The following is a 15,123-nucleotide window of genomic DNA, read 5'->3' as shown; positions in this document are numbered from 1 at the left end:
GAGTTGTCCCCGGCTTCGGTCGCGTTTATAAAGGCGGCGTGGTTCTTCATTAACACGCGGCCCGGGTTTCGGGAGGGCTCTGTGAAATGTGGAGCCCGCGTGCGCGTTCATTTCCATCTAATTTACATCGCCCTGTTTTTTGTAACGCGTCCCGCCCTCGGCCCTGACGATGGCTATTATTACTCTTTGGCTTTTTTCGGTAAAGTCACGTAGGTTAAAAGAAAACTACTAAATTAAATCACGACGTTTCGGAGGCAACACAAGCTTTCGTCTTCAGGTGGAACCGTCACAGCACAATTACTGTATTGATTTTGCTGTTGCCTCCGAAACGTCGTGATTTAATGTATTTGTTTTCTTTTAAACCTACGTGACTTTACCAAAAAAAAACAAAGAGAATGCATCCTTGCAGTCACGAAAACTTAAAATCTAGAATGATGGCAAAATTACTCACCACGTCTCCCTCCCTCTCTCTCAATGTTGTCACTCACCACGTATCCCTCCCTCTCTCTCAATGTTGTTACTCACCACGTCCCTCTCTCTCTCAATATTATTACTCACCGACTAATCCAGCATGTGCTTTCCTGCCGCCAAGCTTGCCTCGAGTTCTATGACCCTGCCATCAACTAACCCCGATACGTGATCTTAAGAACAGACATATTTTCTTTTTGATTCCAGTTTGACCGTCGTGTTTTGTGGTTACTATAAAACTCACGTACGAAGAAATGTTGGGAACATTTAAAATAAAGAGATTTGTCCTTACAGTGATTTTATTGATGGGATAAGTAACATTTAAGGCATGAAAGTAAATAAATGATCTTAGATCGCGTTTATGGCATTGGGTTCATTTCTGCACCCCCGATTAGCGCGGTTGACTACATACGGTGCGAAAGAAGTTCAACATACATACAGAAATGCAAAATGTACCTGCCTGCATTAAATGCATTTCCTTTGTTGAAAATAAATTTGATTCCGCCTAAATATACGAATGCTTAATGATTATTATTCCGCTTGTTCACCCAGGAAAGCCTCACCGAATCTCATGACTCCTTCTCACTCAGGAGGGTCCTGCCAAGTGTTTGCAGTCGGGGTGGGAGAGGGTAGCGGTGATTGCTGCTGCAGCTCCTTACTATTAAAATTCCTTCCCTTTATTACTGCTAACCCTACCTCCTCCCTTTGATGCTACTAATCCTACATAATGCACGGGCATAATATCACTTTGAGACCCCCCCACACCTCCTACGCATTCCACAAGTAGTGACTAATCCCATATCTGCATTTTCCATAAATATGCTAAATTCATCTGTTGATATGCAAATTCCTTTGTCAAGGCGCCCTTCCTCCCCTAACCCAGCTTAAATATACGCTGCCAAACTTGGTGGTGTTCATTCAGATGCTGTCTTTCCGACAGACCTGTTCTTCACCTGAGGACGGCTGCTTGCGTTGTGGCCGAAACGTCGTGAGAATTGTATTTTATGATGTTTTATTTTTATTATTTTATTATTTCCCTTCTACGTGACTTTACCGAAAGAACCAACAAGATGTATATCCCAGTTGAATAATTTGCAAATTTGGACCATGATGCCAGCCACACAATGCCCCCCCCCCACCACCACCACGTGGGATCTTTAACGTCCACTCTGAAGCTGGCGGCGCGTGGCTTCGTCTTCACTTGACGGCGAATACCCACCGCCGCTTATTTTATTCCTTCACGCGATTATCCCTCCCGCAATTTCCGCGCGATGCCGCGGAGAAGTTTGGTGCTTTCCCCGGAAGGCCCCGAGAATCCGCGCGTTTCCCTGGTTGGTTTTAGCTCGATGCCGTCAATTAACGTGCCGTTTCCAGCCGGCAGCAGCGGCAGCAGTATTTGTCACTGCAGCGCCAACATGGCAAATATTTAATAACCATTTCAACTTGGTACGCCCTGCCACCCGCATCCTCCGTCGGGGGCGCGAGAAACCACAGACAAGCGGGAAGCTCGCGCCAGCATTCGTCCAAGCTCTGCGATCCTCTACATATTAACACACCTTGTCAACCCATACGGTTGAACCCCGTATTCTTGTATAGGGAAATCGGGTTTTCAGGTCGATACGGTGTACAGCCGTTTCAATACGAGCAAAAAAAAGTGTGTGTCTATTTGTTTGTGTTTCTCCCTGGTGATGGGACTTGTAGGATGAACGTTGATATGTCTAAGGGGCACTGGGTGACCAATGAGGTCTGAATTGGTCTGTAATAAGGTAGGGGGCACTGATGAGAGTTTGACAGGTACGTATTAAGTACTTGAACTTCTTTCGCACCGGTACGCAGCCAACCGTGCTTTAATCGGAGGTGCGGTTTTATCGGCCAGTTAAATGTCTACAAGTTGTAGGAAACCAGAGAACACGTTCTATAGGTCCCGTGTTCTCTCCAAGTCTGGCTCCCCTCCTTAAAGCCTGTAATCCCAAGTGATGCAGATGGGCTGTTACTGATTTTTTTGTTTTGTTAAAAGGGAGCTGTTCTACATTTGCTGCACCACATTCTCCTGGCGAGTCTCCGATTTGCACGGTTGGCTACGTGCGATGCGAAAGAAGTTCAACACACACGCGAGCCAGGGTATATGGCATCTCCTCGACGCTCACGGGAAGGGAGTTTTGTAGCATTTGTGTGATCCACCAACCATCGTTGCCTCTACAAGCGCTGGATTACAGACTGCCACGTGCATAGCCACCACCACCACACGGCTACAGATTGCCACGTGCACAGCCACCACCACCGCCGCCGCCACAGCCGCCCGGCTTGCACCATACAGCCCAAGCGTGATGTTTTGTTTTGCTGCGCTGAGAAATCTTCTCATCAGCTCTCCGCTCACTGCTCGCGCCTTCGGTAGTTGAATCTTAGCGCACCCATTGTAATATTCACCACCATCCACCGAGTGGCAACTTTTTGTCATTCTGAGTGGAAAAGTACCACGATTGAAGCTGAAAGCGTTGCGGGGCAGTGCACACCATGACCACTAAACCAGTTTTCTCCGGTTCCTCCGGGTTTGCCCTCTAAATTTAGAAACGTGCGTATCGAGTATTTGGCTGCTATAAATTTCCACGCGATAAGCCACTTCGGTGAGCTATCCTTTGGGGCCCGGTCGGTTCTGAAAAAAATATCTACATAACTCAGTGGGGCCTTACCTGGTAAAATAAAAAAAAGTTCCATGAGACCTCAATTTAATTCCTGCACAGAACCTCCATATATTCGAGGAACTGTGAAAATGGTAACTCCAAAGTAGCCGTGTGCAGTGGCACACGCTTGTGATGCAGCGTTTGGAGGCAAGAGTTGGTGGATCACCCAGATGATTATACAGGTAGGAACCTCCTGGTTACACCAGCCCACAGGGGATTATTGTGTCCGTCCGTCCGTTGTGGATCCAAAAATGGGAGGGGTGGAGCTGGGTGGAGAGGGGAGGGTGGGGCTGGGTGGAGAGGGGAGGGTGGGGAGGGGCTAGGTGGAGAGGGGATGGTCACCCCGTGGTACCCTTATAAAACTCAACGTTTAACCTACTTACGACGGCTTGTGCCCGCCCTCACAGTCGGGCATATTTGCGGAATACACCACGCCGCTGTTGGCCCTGGCCATTGACCGAGCAACCCAACGTTCCTACCAGCTCCCTCCGCAGGAATGCGTTTTTCGCAACAGGGGGTGATGTTGCTTTGTGTAATCTCAATAAGATAAAGTGCAGGTAATTATGATAAACCATATAAAAACATTGTCTCGCAGAAGACGTGTTTTTTAATCTGGTTGTTCAGAATCGCCCAGAGGAGAGAGGGTCACAGGAGACATCTCTGCCCAATGTAAAGCAGTGCGTTCGTCATCATCATCGTCTGGAAGGTAAATATTCACGCTACCCTATTCTCCCAAATTAGAAAACACCCCCCCCCCACCCACGGCACGTGAACTATACCGAGCACGCGGAAGGTAACGCCATAAACCTGCGTATTTTAGAGCCTGAATATAATTACTTAATATTTGTTATCGTAAACGCCTGCAAATAAATTAATAAATGTCACCACTTTGGGGGGGGGGGGGGGTGTGCCCCCCCGTGTCCCCCCCCCCCGCAAACTCCACCCATGCATGGAACAGCTTTTTAAAAATCAGCAACAGCCTCTGTGCACCACTTGGGATGACAGGCTTCAAAGAGGGGAGCCAGTCTTTGAAAGAACCCGAGACCCATTCCCACACCCGAGACCGATGGGCCCAGTGTCATCACCAGGACGTGCAAACACGTGGCGCGGCAGCTCCTAGGCCTCCCACGTGTTTAGGGGCCGTCCATAAATGACGTCACGCACCTGGAGGGGGTCAGACATTTGTGACGATGTGTGACGAGTGGGGTGGGGGGGGGGGTTTGAGAAATGTGACGTCACATGAAAATGCGCAACTTTAAATAAATATAGACAACACGTTCTACTTAAGTAAATACCCTTTTTATTAAATGTTTTCTCCTACAACATCAGAGTGCAGCGCCACATTAAATAGGCACTACAATGACCATAGTTTAAAGCTATTTGAAGCATGTTTTATGTTGTGGGGAGGGGGGGGCAGAGCTTTGTGACGTCATTTTTGAGGGGGGTCTGACTTTTTGTGACGCCGTGTGACGAAGGGAGGGGGGGGGTCAAAAATCGTCCAAAACCGCGTGACGTCATTTATGGACGGCCCCTTAGCCACTACCCCCTCCACCCATTCTCTTGAACAGCCCCTTCCCGGCATGTTTGTTCATCTCATCCAGTCCAATAACATGTCAACGATGAGCTCTGTCAATGAGGACGCGCACCACGATCCACCACCCGTGACGCCGGAGCGTGTGTTTGTTACAGGAATGGACCGTACGTCGAAAGTGTGATTAAGGAAACATGTAAATAAATCCTCGCACTTTTTGCAAAATAACCCCACACTTTTGGGTGCGTTTCACTTTCTCGAGTGATTTATAATCCGGACAATACGGTTACATATCTCGAAACGGACTTTGGTTGCAGGTATTGGTAAATGTGTTGCGTTTAGCACGTCAGCTTGCGCTCATTACACACTAAGTGCTTGCCACAAATGAACCACGATACCTTGCTGATCCCATTAACGAGCATAAACCATCATCACGCAAACTCCTGGTCATCCTCGCAGCAGCACTGGCTTTTGGCTAGCCATCGAACAAAGACGGTCACCACGTCGCACGTTCATAAGCGCTTCTGCAGCCGTCTGGAGTGCTCTTCCGAAAGTCACTGGAGGTATGCACTTTTAAATCTAGATTGAAAACTCATTTCTTTAGCACTGCTTTTGTGTCCAATTTGTTGTGCTTACCCCGCACGGTTGACTACGTACGGTGTGAATGAAGTTTAATATGCATGCATGCTTGCTGTTGGTTTTGCTTCAGCGTCACGACCGTGCTCCTGTACCGGTCCTCCATAACGCTCCCAACGACATCAGCTGCCGTCAATCCCTGCACCGACTTCACCGGGAGTAGCCCCGAGGCTGGAGATGAGGACACATCGTCCTGGGTGTGACAATGTGATTGACGGTTGGGAACGAGGCAATGAGAGGGGAGGAAACAGTGAGAGGGGACTACGGGGATAAAAGGACACAGCGGAGAAGGGACGAGAGGAGGAGAGAGCCGTGGGTGAAAGAGAAAGCTGTGGATGAAGGAGCTGTGTGTGTTACGGAGAGAGCCGTGGGTGAAGGAGAGAGCTGTAGATGAAGGAGGGAGCTGTGTGTATGTTACGGAGAGAGCCGTGGGTGAAGGAGAGAGCTGTGGATGGAGGGAGCTGTGTGTATGTTACGGAGACAGCCGTGGGTGAATGATAGAGCTGTGGATGAAGAAGCTGTGTGTGTTACGGAGAGAACCGTGGGTGAAGGAGAGAGCTGTGGATGAAGGAGGGAGCTGCGTATGTTAATGCAGAGAGCCGTGGGTGAAGGAGAGAGCTGTGGATGAAGGAGGGAGCTGCGTATGTTAATGCAGAGAGCCGTGGGTGAAGGAGAGAGCTGTGGATGAATAAGGGAGCTGTGAATGTGTTGCGGAGGTGGAGTAAATGAGAGTGTCCACTCCACTCCGATGCTCGCAGACTGCCAGGTTAACACGACTTCAACAAGAATTGAACCATCCACCCCAGTGTTCAGTGATAAAATATTTCAAAATATTAAAAGACGTATCAGGTGATTCACGAGGATGTTAGTGTTTCTTTAATGACCGGTTTTGGGACCAGGAGGCATCCGACTCTGTACAGCGATGACGATCATTGAATTAAAAACAGGAAATACACTTTTGAGATTATGGGCAGTTATTTTGAAAAGCGGTGAAAAAACTATTAATCTTTCCCATCTCAAACATGACCAGACAGATGAGTTTTCTATTATCCCTCATACATCAGGGATAATATTAAAGCGTCATTGCTGTACTTAATTTAGTTTTCCTTTGTCATCTGGGTGACCCAGGTCAGTCCAGCAAATGTGTCGAGTTCTCGCCTGGCAAAAACATTGTTCCAACGAAACGTGAATAACACGATTGGATGGGACCAACGATCCGACAATTATTTTCGAAAATCAGCAACAAATTAAGAAGTCGAGGAAGGCGCAGAAGACACACGCACTTAGAGTTATTTGGCTGCCATAGAATTTCCACATGATGATGAACCACTTCATTGAGCTATCATTTGTGATGGGCCGGTCACTTCTATAAAAGAGCGATACCGAACAGCTCAGCGGTGGGCCTTACCCCGTAAAATAAAAAAATAGTTTTAAATAATTTTATAGCTAACGTGGCAACGTTGTACAAAAACAAAACGGGGCGTTATTTCTTCTCAACGCCGAACACTATCGTGAAGGCTTCCCCGCAGCCGTGCCCCTCCAGGAAGCGGCGCAGCTGTCCTAGGTCCATGTGCGTGCCGTGCACGTCGAACGCCTCCTCTCGGAACGGCCGCTCGAAGCGAGGGAGCGGCGGCGACTCTTCCGCAGCGCCGCCCGTGCCCTCGGCGGCAATCGGGGGGAAGTCCTCGCGGTGCCGTATGCCGATCTTCTGCCACTGCAGGCGACGGACCCTGCCGCCGGAAAGAAACGCGCCGACGCGTCAGGGCCGATATAGTGCAAGCTTCCTCTCGCCCGAGTTGAAACCAAATTTTCAACCACCGCTTAGTGGTCACGGGTCACCAATGAATGCACAGAAGCAAAACAGGATCGAGAGGACAAGCACCACTTTGTGGATTTTATAGATTCACTCGACCCCGGCGTAGGAACGTGGAATTTCCATCACTGGTTCTAGATTTGAAGCTTTCGTGACTGCAAGGATTCATACTCTTCGGTTTTTTCGGTAAATTCACTTGATACAGCAATCGTGCTGTGACGGTTCCACCTGAAGACGGAAGTTTGTGTTGCCTCCGAAACGTGGTGATTTTTATTTTACTTTTATTAATTTTAATTTTACCTACGTGACTTTCCATCACTGGCTCGGGGATTTAAACATGCGGCTCCACAAGCCGTGGTCGTGTTAAACCAGGAATCTACGCGTGGGAGCTTTCCATAACTTTCCCCGCACATCTCCCATGCGGGAAACGCCGCCGCTTCGCTGGCCCCGGTGACCCCAAGCCGCAGGCGTGGGGCAAAGGTCGCAACCGGGTACCCGATACCCAGGTACGGGTAGCCGGGTACCCGTTTGCGACCCTGGTGCGGCCGGGTACGGGTACGGGTAGGCCGTGAGTCAATGGTGAGTCACCGTTTGTCACTCATTTCGGGTAGGGTACGGGTAGGGAACGGATACCCGTACCCGGCCGGGTATGGGTACGGGTACCCATTTGCGACCCTGTTGCGGCCGGGTACGGGTACGGGTAAGGAATCAAAACCCGTTTGCGACCTCTGGCGTGGGGGTCGCGTTACCGAGCCCAGTACTCGTCGCAGGCCGTCGCGGGCCCCTCCGCACACACGAGCCCCGGCTTTCCCGGCATGAGGAAACCCGTGAGGTCCAGGTCCCGCGCCCAGGACACCAGGTCTCGTCGCTTGTCCTTGTTGTAGATGTGGTGGCTGTAGATCCACAGGCGTGAGAAGGCAGTCCGGGGCCGGGGACTCTGCCCGCCTGTTGGGAGACGGGCAAGCGCTCTGTCAGCGTCAAACGATGGTCGCCAAGGAGGGCGAAGGCACGGGGGGGCAGCTGCAACGCTGCCGTAAGTGCTGTGAAATTGAAAGTCACAGTTAAAAAAAAAATGCTTGAATGTTTAGGTTTTTAACACCGATTGTATTCCCCCATTTGCTAAGCGTTTAGCGGGGAGTAAAATACCATGAGGGAATTAAACATCCCGCGGCAGAGTCCCGCGGCCTTAGTTGGGAAACAGCTGCAGAGGCGGTCACCGCATCTCGGCAGCCTCGGATACCGTAACCAAAAGTGTGAACTCCGTGTGCTGCGGACAGTTGCTCGCGACGAGTCAAACGACCCGAACGTTCAACCTTCCTGGCCGAGAACGACAAAAACGCATTCGGTCACTGGCGACTCGGCCGAAATGCTAACCCGAGCTCTTTTTTGGGTTAGATCGCGTAAATATATAAATGTGTCGTTAAAACCCGTCAGCCCCCACATTGTGCAAGAGCATCTACGCCTCTATATAAGGAACGAAACAGGTGGACTTCTCCACAAATCTGGCTGTCGCCTGATGAAGCTGGTTGTAATTACTGGCGAAACGTCGTACTCAGATTATAAATGTTGTGGCTTGGCTCTCCAACACGCCGGTGTGCTGTACTAGTGACGAATCAGCACGTTCTGTTTACGTGACAACCCTTACCAGTTGGCTGTGTCGGGCGGTGGCGGGTTTTAATGACACATTTATATATTTACGCGATCTAACCCAAAAAAAAACCTATCAAAGGCTTCCTACCTACGGGGCACTGGAGCTAGCGCTGAGTGTGTGTGCCTGGCACGGACGGGGGGGGGGCGGAGGGGCGCTGCAGTGCCTCGATCCAAAAGGCTCCTACCCGGCACAGGAGCTGGCGCTGCGGGGGCGGCGTGGAGCGGGGGGGCGTTATCGGCGAGCCAGTCCAGCGCCGCCAGCACGCGCAGCGAGCCCGCGGCGTGCTCCCGCAGGAACGCCTGAAGCTCGCCGTTGAGCCTCCCCTGCTCGGCGCGTCCCATCGAGGAGTCGGCTCTGGAGAATGAGAAGGAGGGGACGCCGGCATTTTCCCTGGAGCGTCATTCAGGGGCCGAAGCAAAGCCCCCTAATTCTTAGTTGTTGACGACTGTAGCTACTTTCTAGTCTTTCGCGCTGACGTTCGCACCCCCCCTTACACCACTTGAGGTCGAGCGTGTGGTCGAAGTAGGGCGCAATGTTCCGAGTGGAGGTCACATCGGAGTCGGAGTGTGGTTGGTCAGGATGTGGGTAACAACGATGTCCTCTTAGGTACAAGGGAGAAATGTTTCGTGACTGATCTTTAAATCCCTTCTTGCCATAGTGCGTGGCACAAACTAAAATGGTACTGGCCATGACATATATATAAACAGGCACTCCCCGCCTTTATGACATCACAACGCGTTCCTGGCAAATCCGTCGTAAATCGGATCATCGTAAATGATACCCCATTTTCCCACGGACAGTCCAAACCGTAGAAACATCGCTTGCATTTTTTTCCCTTTTTGTTTGCCAAATTTAACAGGGTTGAAGAGGTAAAAAAAATCCACAAAAACACTCGAGATTGACAAAAGCTCCACACCGAGTCACATCGGAAACCAGACTGCTCGGGGTCACGTCAGTTTCTGCGTCGCAGATCGTTCCACGGCGGTGGCATTATATAAATGTCGCAAAATGTGGACCGTCGTAAATCGGAAGCCACCTGTAAGTGTACGCAGCCAACCGATTACCACGTATGGTGCAAAAGAAGTTCAGCATGCACACAGTACATGCAACATGGCTGTTAGTGAGCGCCTAGTAAGGCCAGGGGGACGTGCGTGTGAGGGAGCGCCTTTGTCTCGTCCGTACTGGTGCTGTTGGCAGTCACCTCGGGAAAATCCACGCTGAGATCAGAAATGGAATCGCGCTGGTAGAGCTGCATGCACGGCCAGAGATGCATCAAGGATTCCCAGGATTACTGTGCAGTACGTTGACTCAACACCACCTCCACCACCACCACACAAAGTGAAAGATCCCCTGTTTCGCCTGACCAAACTGTAAATGCTGTTAGGGAGCACCTATGAATGCCGGGATGGAACATGAGGGATGGGTGGCTAGTACCATGCCTGGCGGCTTTTGTCTCCCCAGTGCCGATAGTTATGCATCACACAATGTAATAATTTGAGGCTGAGTCTACCTAGGAGAGGCCCAGGACCGGTTAAAAAAAATCGTCACTGATGTTGGCCTTGAGCGAGAATCGAAATCGGGTCGCAGCACAGGACGCTTGCCAATACACTACCGCTCCCCAAAGACAAAGATCCCCGTATAGCCTTAACAGACTGCTGGGGCAAGTGCTGTTAGCAAACACCCGTGAAGGCCGGCAAGCCACACGAGGGGGTGGGTGGCCAACACCACACCCGGCCGTCTTTGTCTCCCCAGTGGCGATGTTTTACACACCGCACCGGGTACTCATGTAAAGCTGAGTCGACCTAGAGGAGGCCCAGCACCAGTTCAGATCATCCTCACTGGTGTTGCCCCCTGAGCGGGGAATCGAACTTGGGTCGCTGGGTTCATAGCGCGGCGTAGCGCTAACCGTTGCATTACCGCTCCCCACACATCGACCTATATAGACACACACATTTCTACAAAAGTCACACACCCCGCTAATAACGCCTACTTCCATATTCATCATATCTTACGCAACAGAACACAGCCCACAATTTAATGCTGAATGGTGGTGACGTTCCTATGGCACCTGCGCCGAGCATGATGCAAACACTATACCCGGTACGACCATACGCACACATGCATTGGCACACACACACACCACACACGCTTGCACGCATCATCGCCCACCTGACGTATATCTCGGGGGGTTGAGTGGGGTAATGATGAGGGAAATGGCACACAGCGTCCAGGCCGGCCTGTCACAACGCACGTGCAGCACACGGAGACGGTCAGGCAGGGGCTCGTTAGCCGTCGGCGCAGTTGCAGAACCAAAAGCGGCAAAAAGCTGACACGGTGGCGATGATGTTGAACGTGACGATGACAACGACTAGTCAACTCAGGCCAGGATTTGAACGCAGTTGGCCGAGAATCTTTTCAACCGCATGCCGTACATCCTGCGACGCAGAGTTTATAACCGAAAGGGGTGGGTTAGTGCGGGGGGGTAAGGGCAAAACATTTTCTGGATATGTTCCCCGTTATGGTGGATTGAGCTGTTGCTATGGAGACCGGGAGATTGTCAATCGATGTTCGGGTCGCCGGGTTGCTGTTGGCGTGAGTCGTGATCGCTCGCTTGACGGAGCGGCCCCCCGTTGAGGCTGCTGCCATCTTCCACTCCTGGGGTCCCCAGTGGGTCAGCACCGCCACTGTTGGATCGACCAACCCAGCCTTTGCTGATGTACCAATATCATCGCCGCTTCTACAGTATTTAGTCATTTGTGAGGGATACATTCCGGAGATGCTCGTGAACAGCAACTTATATTGGCTCTCCGTTAAAAAAAAGATCGCCCGCTAAAACTTATTTTAATGTATAACCTTAAATAAACACATAAATAAGCTATTAAATACATGAAACCTATCACTCTTTATTTTACCTCTCATCACTTCATCTCATCACTTTCCCGCATCGCATTCTCTCTCATCACCGTATCTCATCACTTTCTCTCGCTCTCTCTCTATAGCCGTGTCGAGAATCCCAGATGCGCTTCCGACGAGGGCCAACATCGCGGGGAGCAAGCTCGTGAAGAACGAGCGCACGTCCGTAACGTCAGGCCGGATCCTGACGACGCCGTTGAGCCTCACGATGGTCGGGTGTCGCACGGAGAAGCCGACGTATCCCCGCGGGGGCGGCTCGTCGCGATGCTGGACCCAGCGCGCCAGCTCGGCCGGAGGCCCCGGGTCGAGGATCGTCATCTCGCCGGCGTGCGGGAACATGCTCGCCAGCATCTCCAGTTCGGACAGCTGCAGCTCGGCTTCCTCCAGCGTCGACATCGGCAAGGCACTAAAGGCGCGAGGGAAAAAACGTCGGTCGGGGTTGTAAAGCGTCTCGATGTGCAACAGAGTATTAATACGTCGGGCGCATTTGACGAATATTATGAATTTCGATTTAAAGCTTTCGTGACTGCAGGGATTCATCTTCTTGGTTCTTTCGGTAAAGTCACGTAGGATGGAAATAATAAAATGATAAAAATAAAACATAATAAAATAATTCTCATGACGTTTCGGCCACAACGCAAGCAGCCATCCTCAGGTGTAGAACAGGTCTGTCGAGAAGACACCCGAGGACGGCTGCTTGCGTTGTGGCCGAAACGTCGTGAGAATTATTTTATTATGTTTTATTTTTATTATTTTATTATTTCCATTCTACGTGACTTTACCGAAAGAACCAAGAAGATGAACATTATGAAATTGTGCATCCGAGCCAACGGACGTGTGCTTCAGGATACACTAACCCTCTGAACCCTTCGTCCTGCAGCAGCCTATGTTGGAAGCCACCTTGGCCCTTTGGACTCGTTTTTGAACCTCGAGTCTCGGGTCTCCATTGAATCTCCATCGCGCCCTTTCAGATGCGCTTCTGCGGCCGTCTGGAACGCTCTCCCCCTTCCGATCGTAGGAAGCCACTGGAGCTATGCACTGTTAAATCATCCCGATTTAAAACTAATGTTCTTTAGAACTGCTTGTTGTGTTTAGTTTGTTGTCCTTCCCCCCGCATCTCCGATTAGCATGGTTGGCTACGTGCAGTGCGAAGGAAGTTCAGCACACATGCATATTCAGGAATGCAATTGGTATGGATGACAATAATTTCCGTGAGAAGTGAAATTATCTGTTGAACTAATTCTCCGTAAATAGTTTGACACGTAGGCTTTCGCGACCAATATCATCCATAATACGTTTTTTTCGGGTTAGATCTCGTAAATATAAATGTGTCGTTAAACCCATCACCACCCGACACAGCCAACTAGTAAGGATTGTCACGCAAACAAAACGTGGCCAATTCGTCACTAGTACAGCACACCGGTGTGTTGGAGAGAAATTTCACAACATTGTAAATGACAAACCTTACTAATTGGCTGTGTCGGGTGGTGGCGGGTTTAACGACATTTATATTTACGCGATATAAACCCAAAAAAACCTCTATTATAATCTCTGTAAATAATTATACAGGAGCCTCATGATACAGACACGGCTCACGTTCGAAAAACGCTGTGGCACTAGCCTTTGTACATCACAACAAATTGGATTTATAATATGGGCATCTGAAAATCCAGCTCCCAAATTCAGCCCAAAGATAGCTGTTGCATGTCCTTCACTGATGATGTGTGGTGTGTCACTGCGTCACATCGTGTGCCAGTGATGCTGTCACTACGGTACCGTAGTGTCAGAGTCACAGTGTCAAATGTGTCGCTCTGTGTACAACTGACGTCGTCACAATGTCGCTCTGCATGGCAGCGACAACGCATCTGTGGTTGTCACTGCATGCCAAGGTGTCACCATGTATCTCTCACCGTCACCGTGTAACTGCATTGCAGAGACGCGCTGCGTTACTACACGAGACTGTATCTGTCACGGTGTGGGTTGCTGTCAATCTGTGTCGAGATTGAAGACTCGTCTCTTCAGACCGACTTTTCGTGTCGGAGTTTGTCGACTTTCCTCCCCACCTCCGATCAGCATGGTTGGCTACGTACGGTGCGGAAGAAGTTCAACATACAACCACATACATCTGTCACTGTGTCCACTGTGCCACTATATGGCAGTGTCTATATGACTCTGTATCTCTCACTGTGCCACTATATGGCAGTGTCTATATGACTCTGTCTCTCACTGTGTCACTATATGGCAGTGTCTATATGACTCTGTATCTCTCACCATAAATGACGTCACGCGATTTTGGACGATTTTGGACCCCCCCCCCATCGTCACACGGCGTCACAAAAAGTCAGACACCTCCCCCCTCAAATATGACGTCACAAAGCTCTGCCCCCCCCCCAAAAAAAAAACGTGCTTCAAATCGCTTTAAACTATTGTCATTGTCGTGCGTATTTAATGTGCCGCTGCACTCTGATGTTGTAGGAGAAAACATTTATTAAAAGTATATTTAATTAATTAGAACGTGTTGTCTATATTTTTTAAAGTTGCGCATTTTGATGTGACGTCACATTTCTCAACCACCCCCCCTCGTCACAAATGTCTGACCCCCCCCCCCTAGGTACGTGACGTCATTTATGGACGGCCCCTAATACCCAAATTCGATTCCCGATCAAATGTTTGATCTCGCTCCTGGCTGCTCATTCCTCGTCCACGAGGTAGACTCAGACTTGGGTTGTTGATGCGTTTAAAGCATCAGCACCGGGGGAGACAAAGGCGGTTGGGTGTGGTGCTGACCTTAATCTGCGCTAATTGCGAATAACACTCGCCCCAACAGCCTGTTAACATCCATACGGGGAACACGTGTGTGTGTGTGTTGGTACCGTATGCTCTGGCTTAGGAGACGATCAAACGCGTTCCTGTTTTGCCCAATCAACTGTTTACAGATGTCTGGACGTGCCGGATTGCAGGCGGGCAGGGCAATCTCCACCTCTTCGCGAATCTGCCCCTCCGCGAGATATACTGCGTGCAATTAGAGTCTCCGCTGCGACCCGACGTGATCGTGTCGTGTAAACCGGATTCTAAGTATTCTTTGGGTCTTACGGTAGGTAAAGTCACGAAGATGGTTTTTAAAAAAATGATAGAGTAAACAAAAAAACTACGACGTTTCGATCGCAAACACAAGCGACCGTATTTAGGTGGATAAAAAGAAAGAGGGGGGAAGCCACTCAAGGCAAGCTGTTCTTAACCTATCGAAAGACCCAATGAATATTAATTATTGCAGTCACGAAAGCTTTAAGTCAAGATTTAGAGTCGGGTTCTTGTACTCTGGAGAATACGGTAATGGAGTGAGCACGTGGCGCCCACTGCTTGCAAGGCGGAACTCGCGCTGATTGGCTAACGCCGCTGCGTTAGCTCCTTTACAAAAATGGCTGAAGAG

At 50.0% G+C, this 15,123-nt stretch overlaps 1 protein-coding gene across 1 annotated transcript; it reads right to left on the bottom strand.

Moving 5' to 3' along the window:
• Positions 1 to 6,205: 6,205 nt before the first annotated feature.
• Positions 6,206 to 14,764, bottom strand: RWDD2B (RWD domain containing 2B). Its single transcript, XM_078878142.1, has 6 exons — positions 14,567 to 14,764; positions 11,901 to 12,099; positions 10,950 to 11,017; positions 8,965 to 9,134; positions 7,879 to 8,074; positions 6,206 to 7,046 (listed from the first exon to the last, which is right to left on the bottom strand). The coding sequence occupies exons 2-6, from the start codon at positions 12,087 to 12,089 to the stop codon at positions 6,800 to 6,802; spliced, it is 870 nt and encodes a 289-aa protein (XP_078734268.1). The 5' UTR covers positions 12,090 to 12,099; positions 14,567 to 14,764; the 3' UTR covers positions 6,206 to 6,799.
• Positions 14,765 to 15,123: the final 359 nt, after the last annotated feature.

Source organism: Lampetra fluviatilis, chromosome 50 (genome assembly GCF_964198595.1).
Source record: "Lampetra fluviatilis chromosome 50, kcLamFluv1.1, whole genome shotgun sequence".
Lineage (NCBI taxonomy): Eukaryota > Metazoa > Chordata > Hyperoartia > Petromyzontiformes > Petromyzontidae > Lampetra > Lampetra fluviatilis.
Note: the sequence above shows the minus strand (reverse complement) of the source record. Positions and strands in the feature narration are given on the sequence as shown.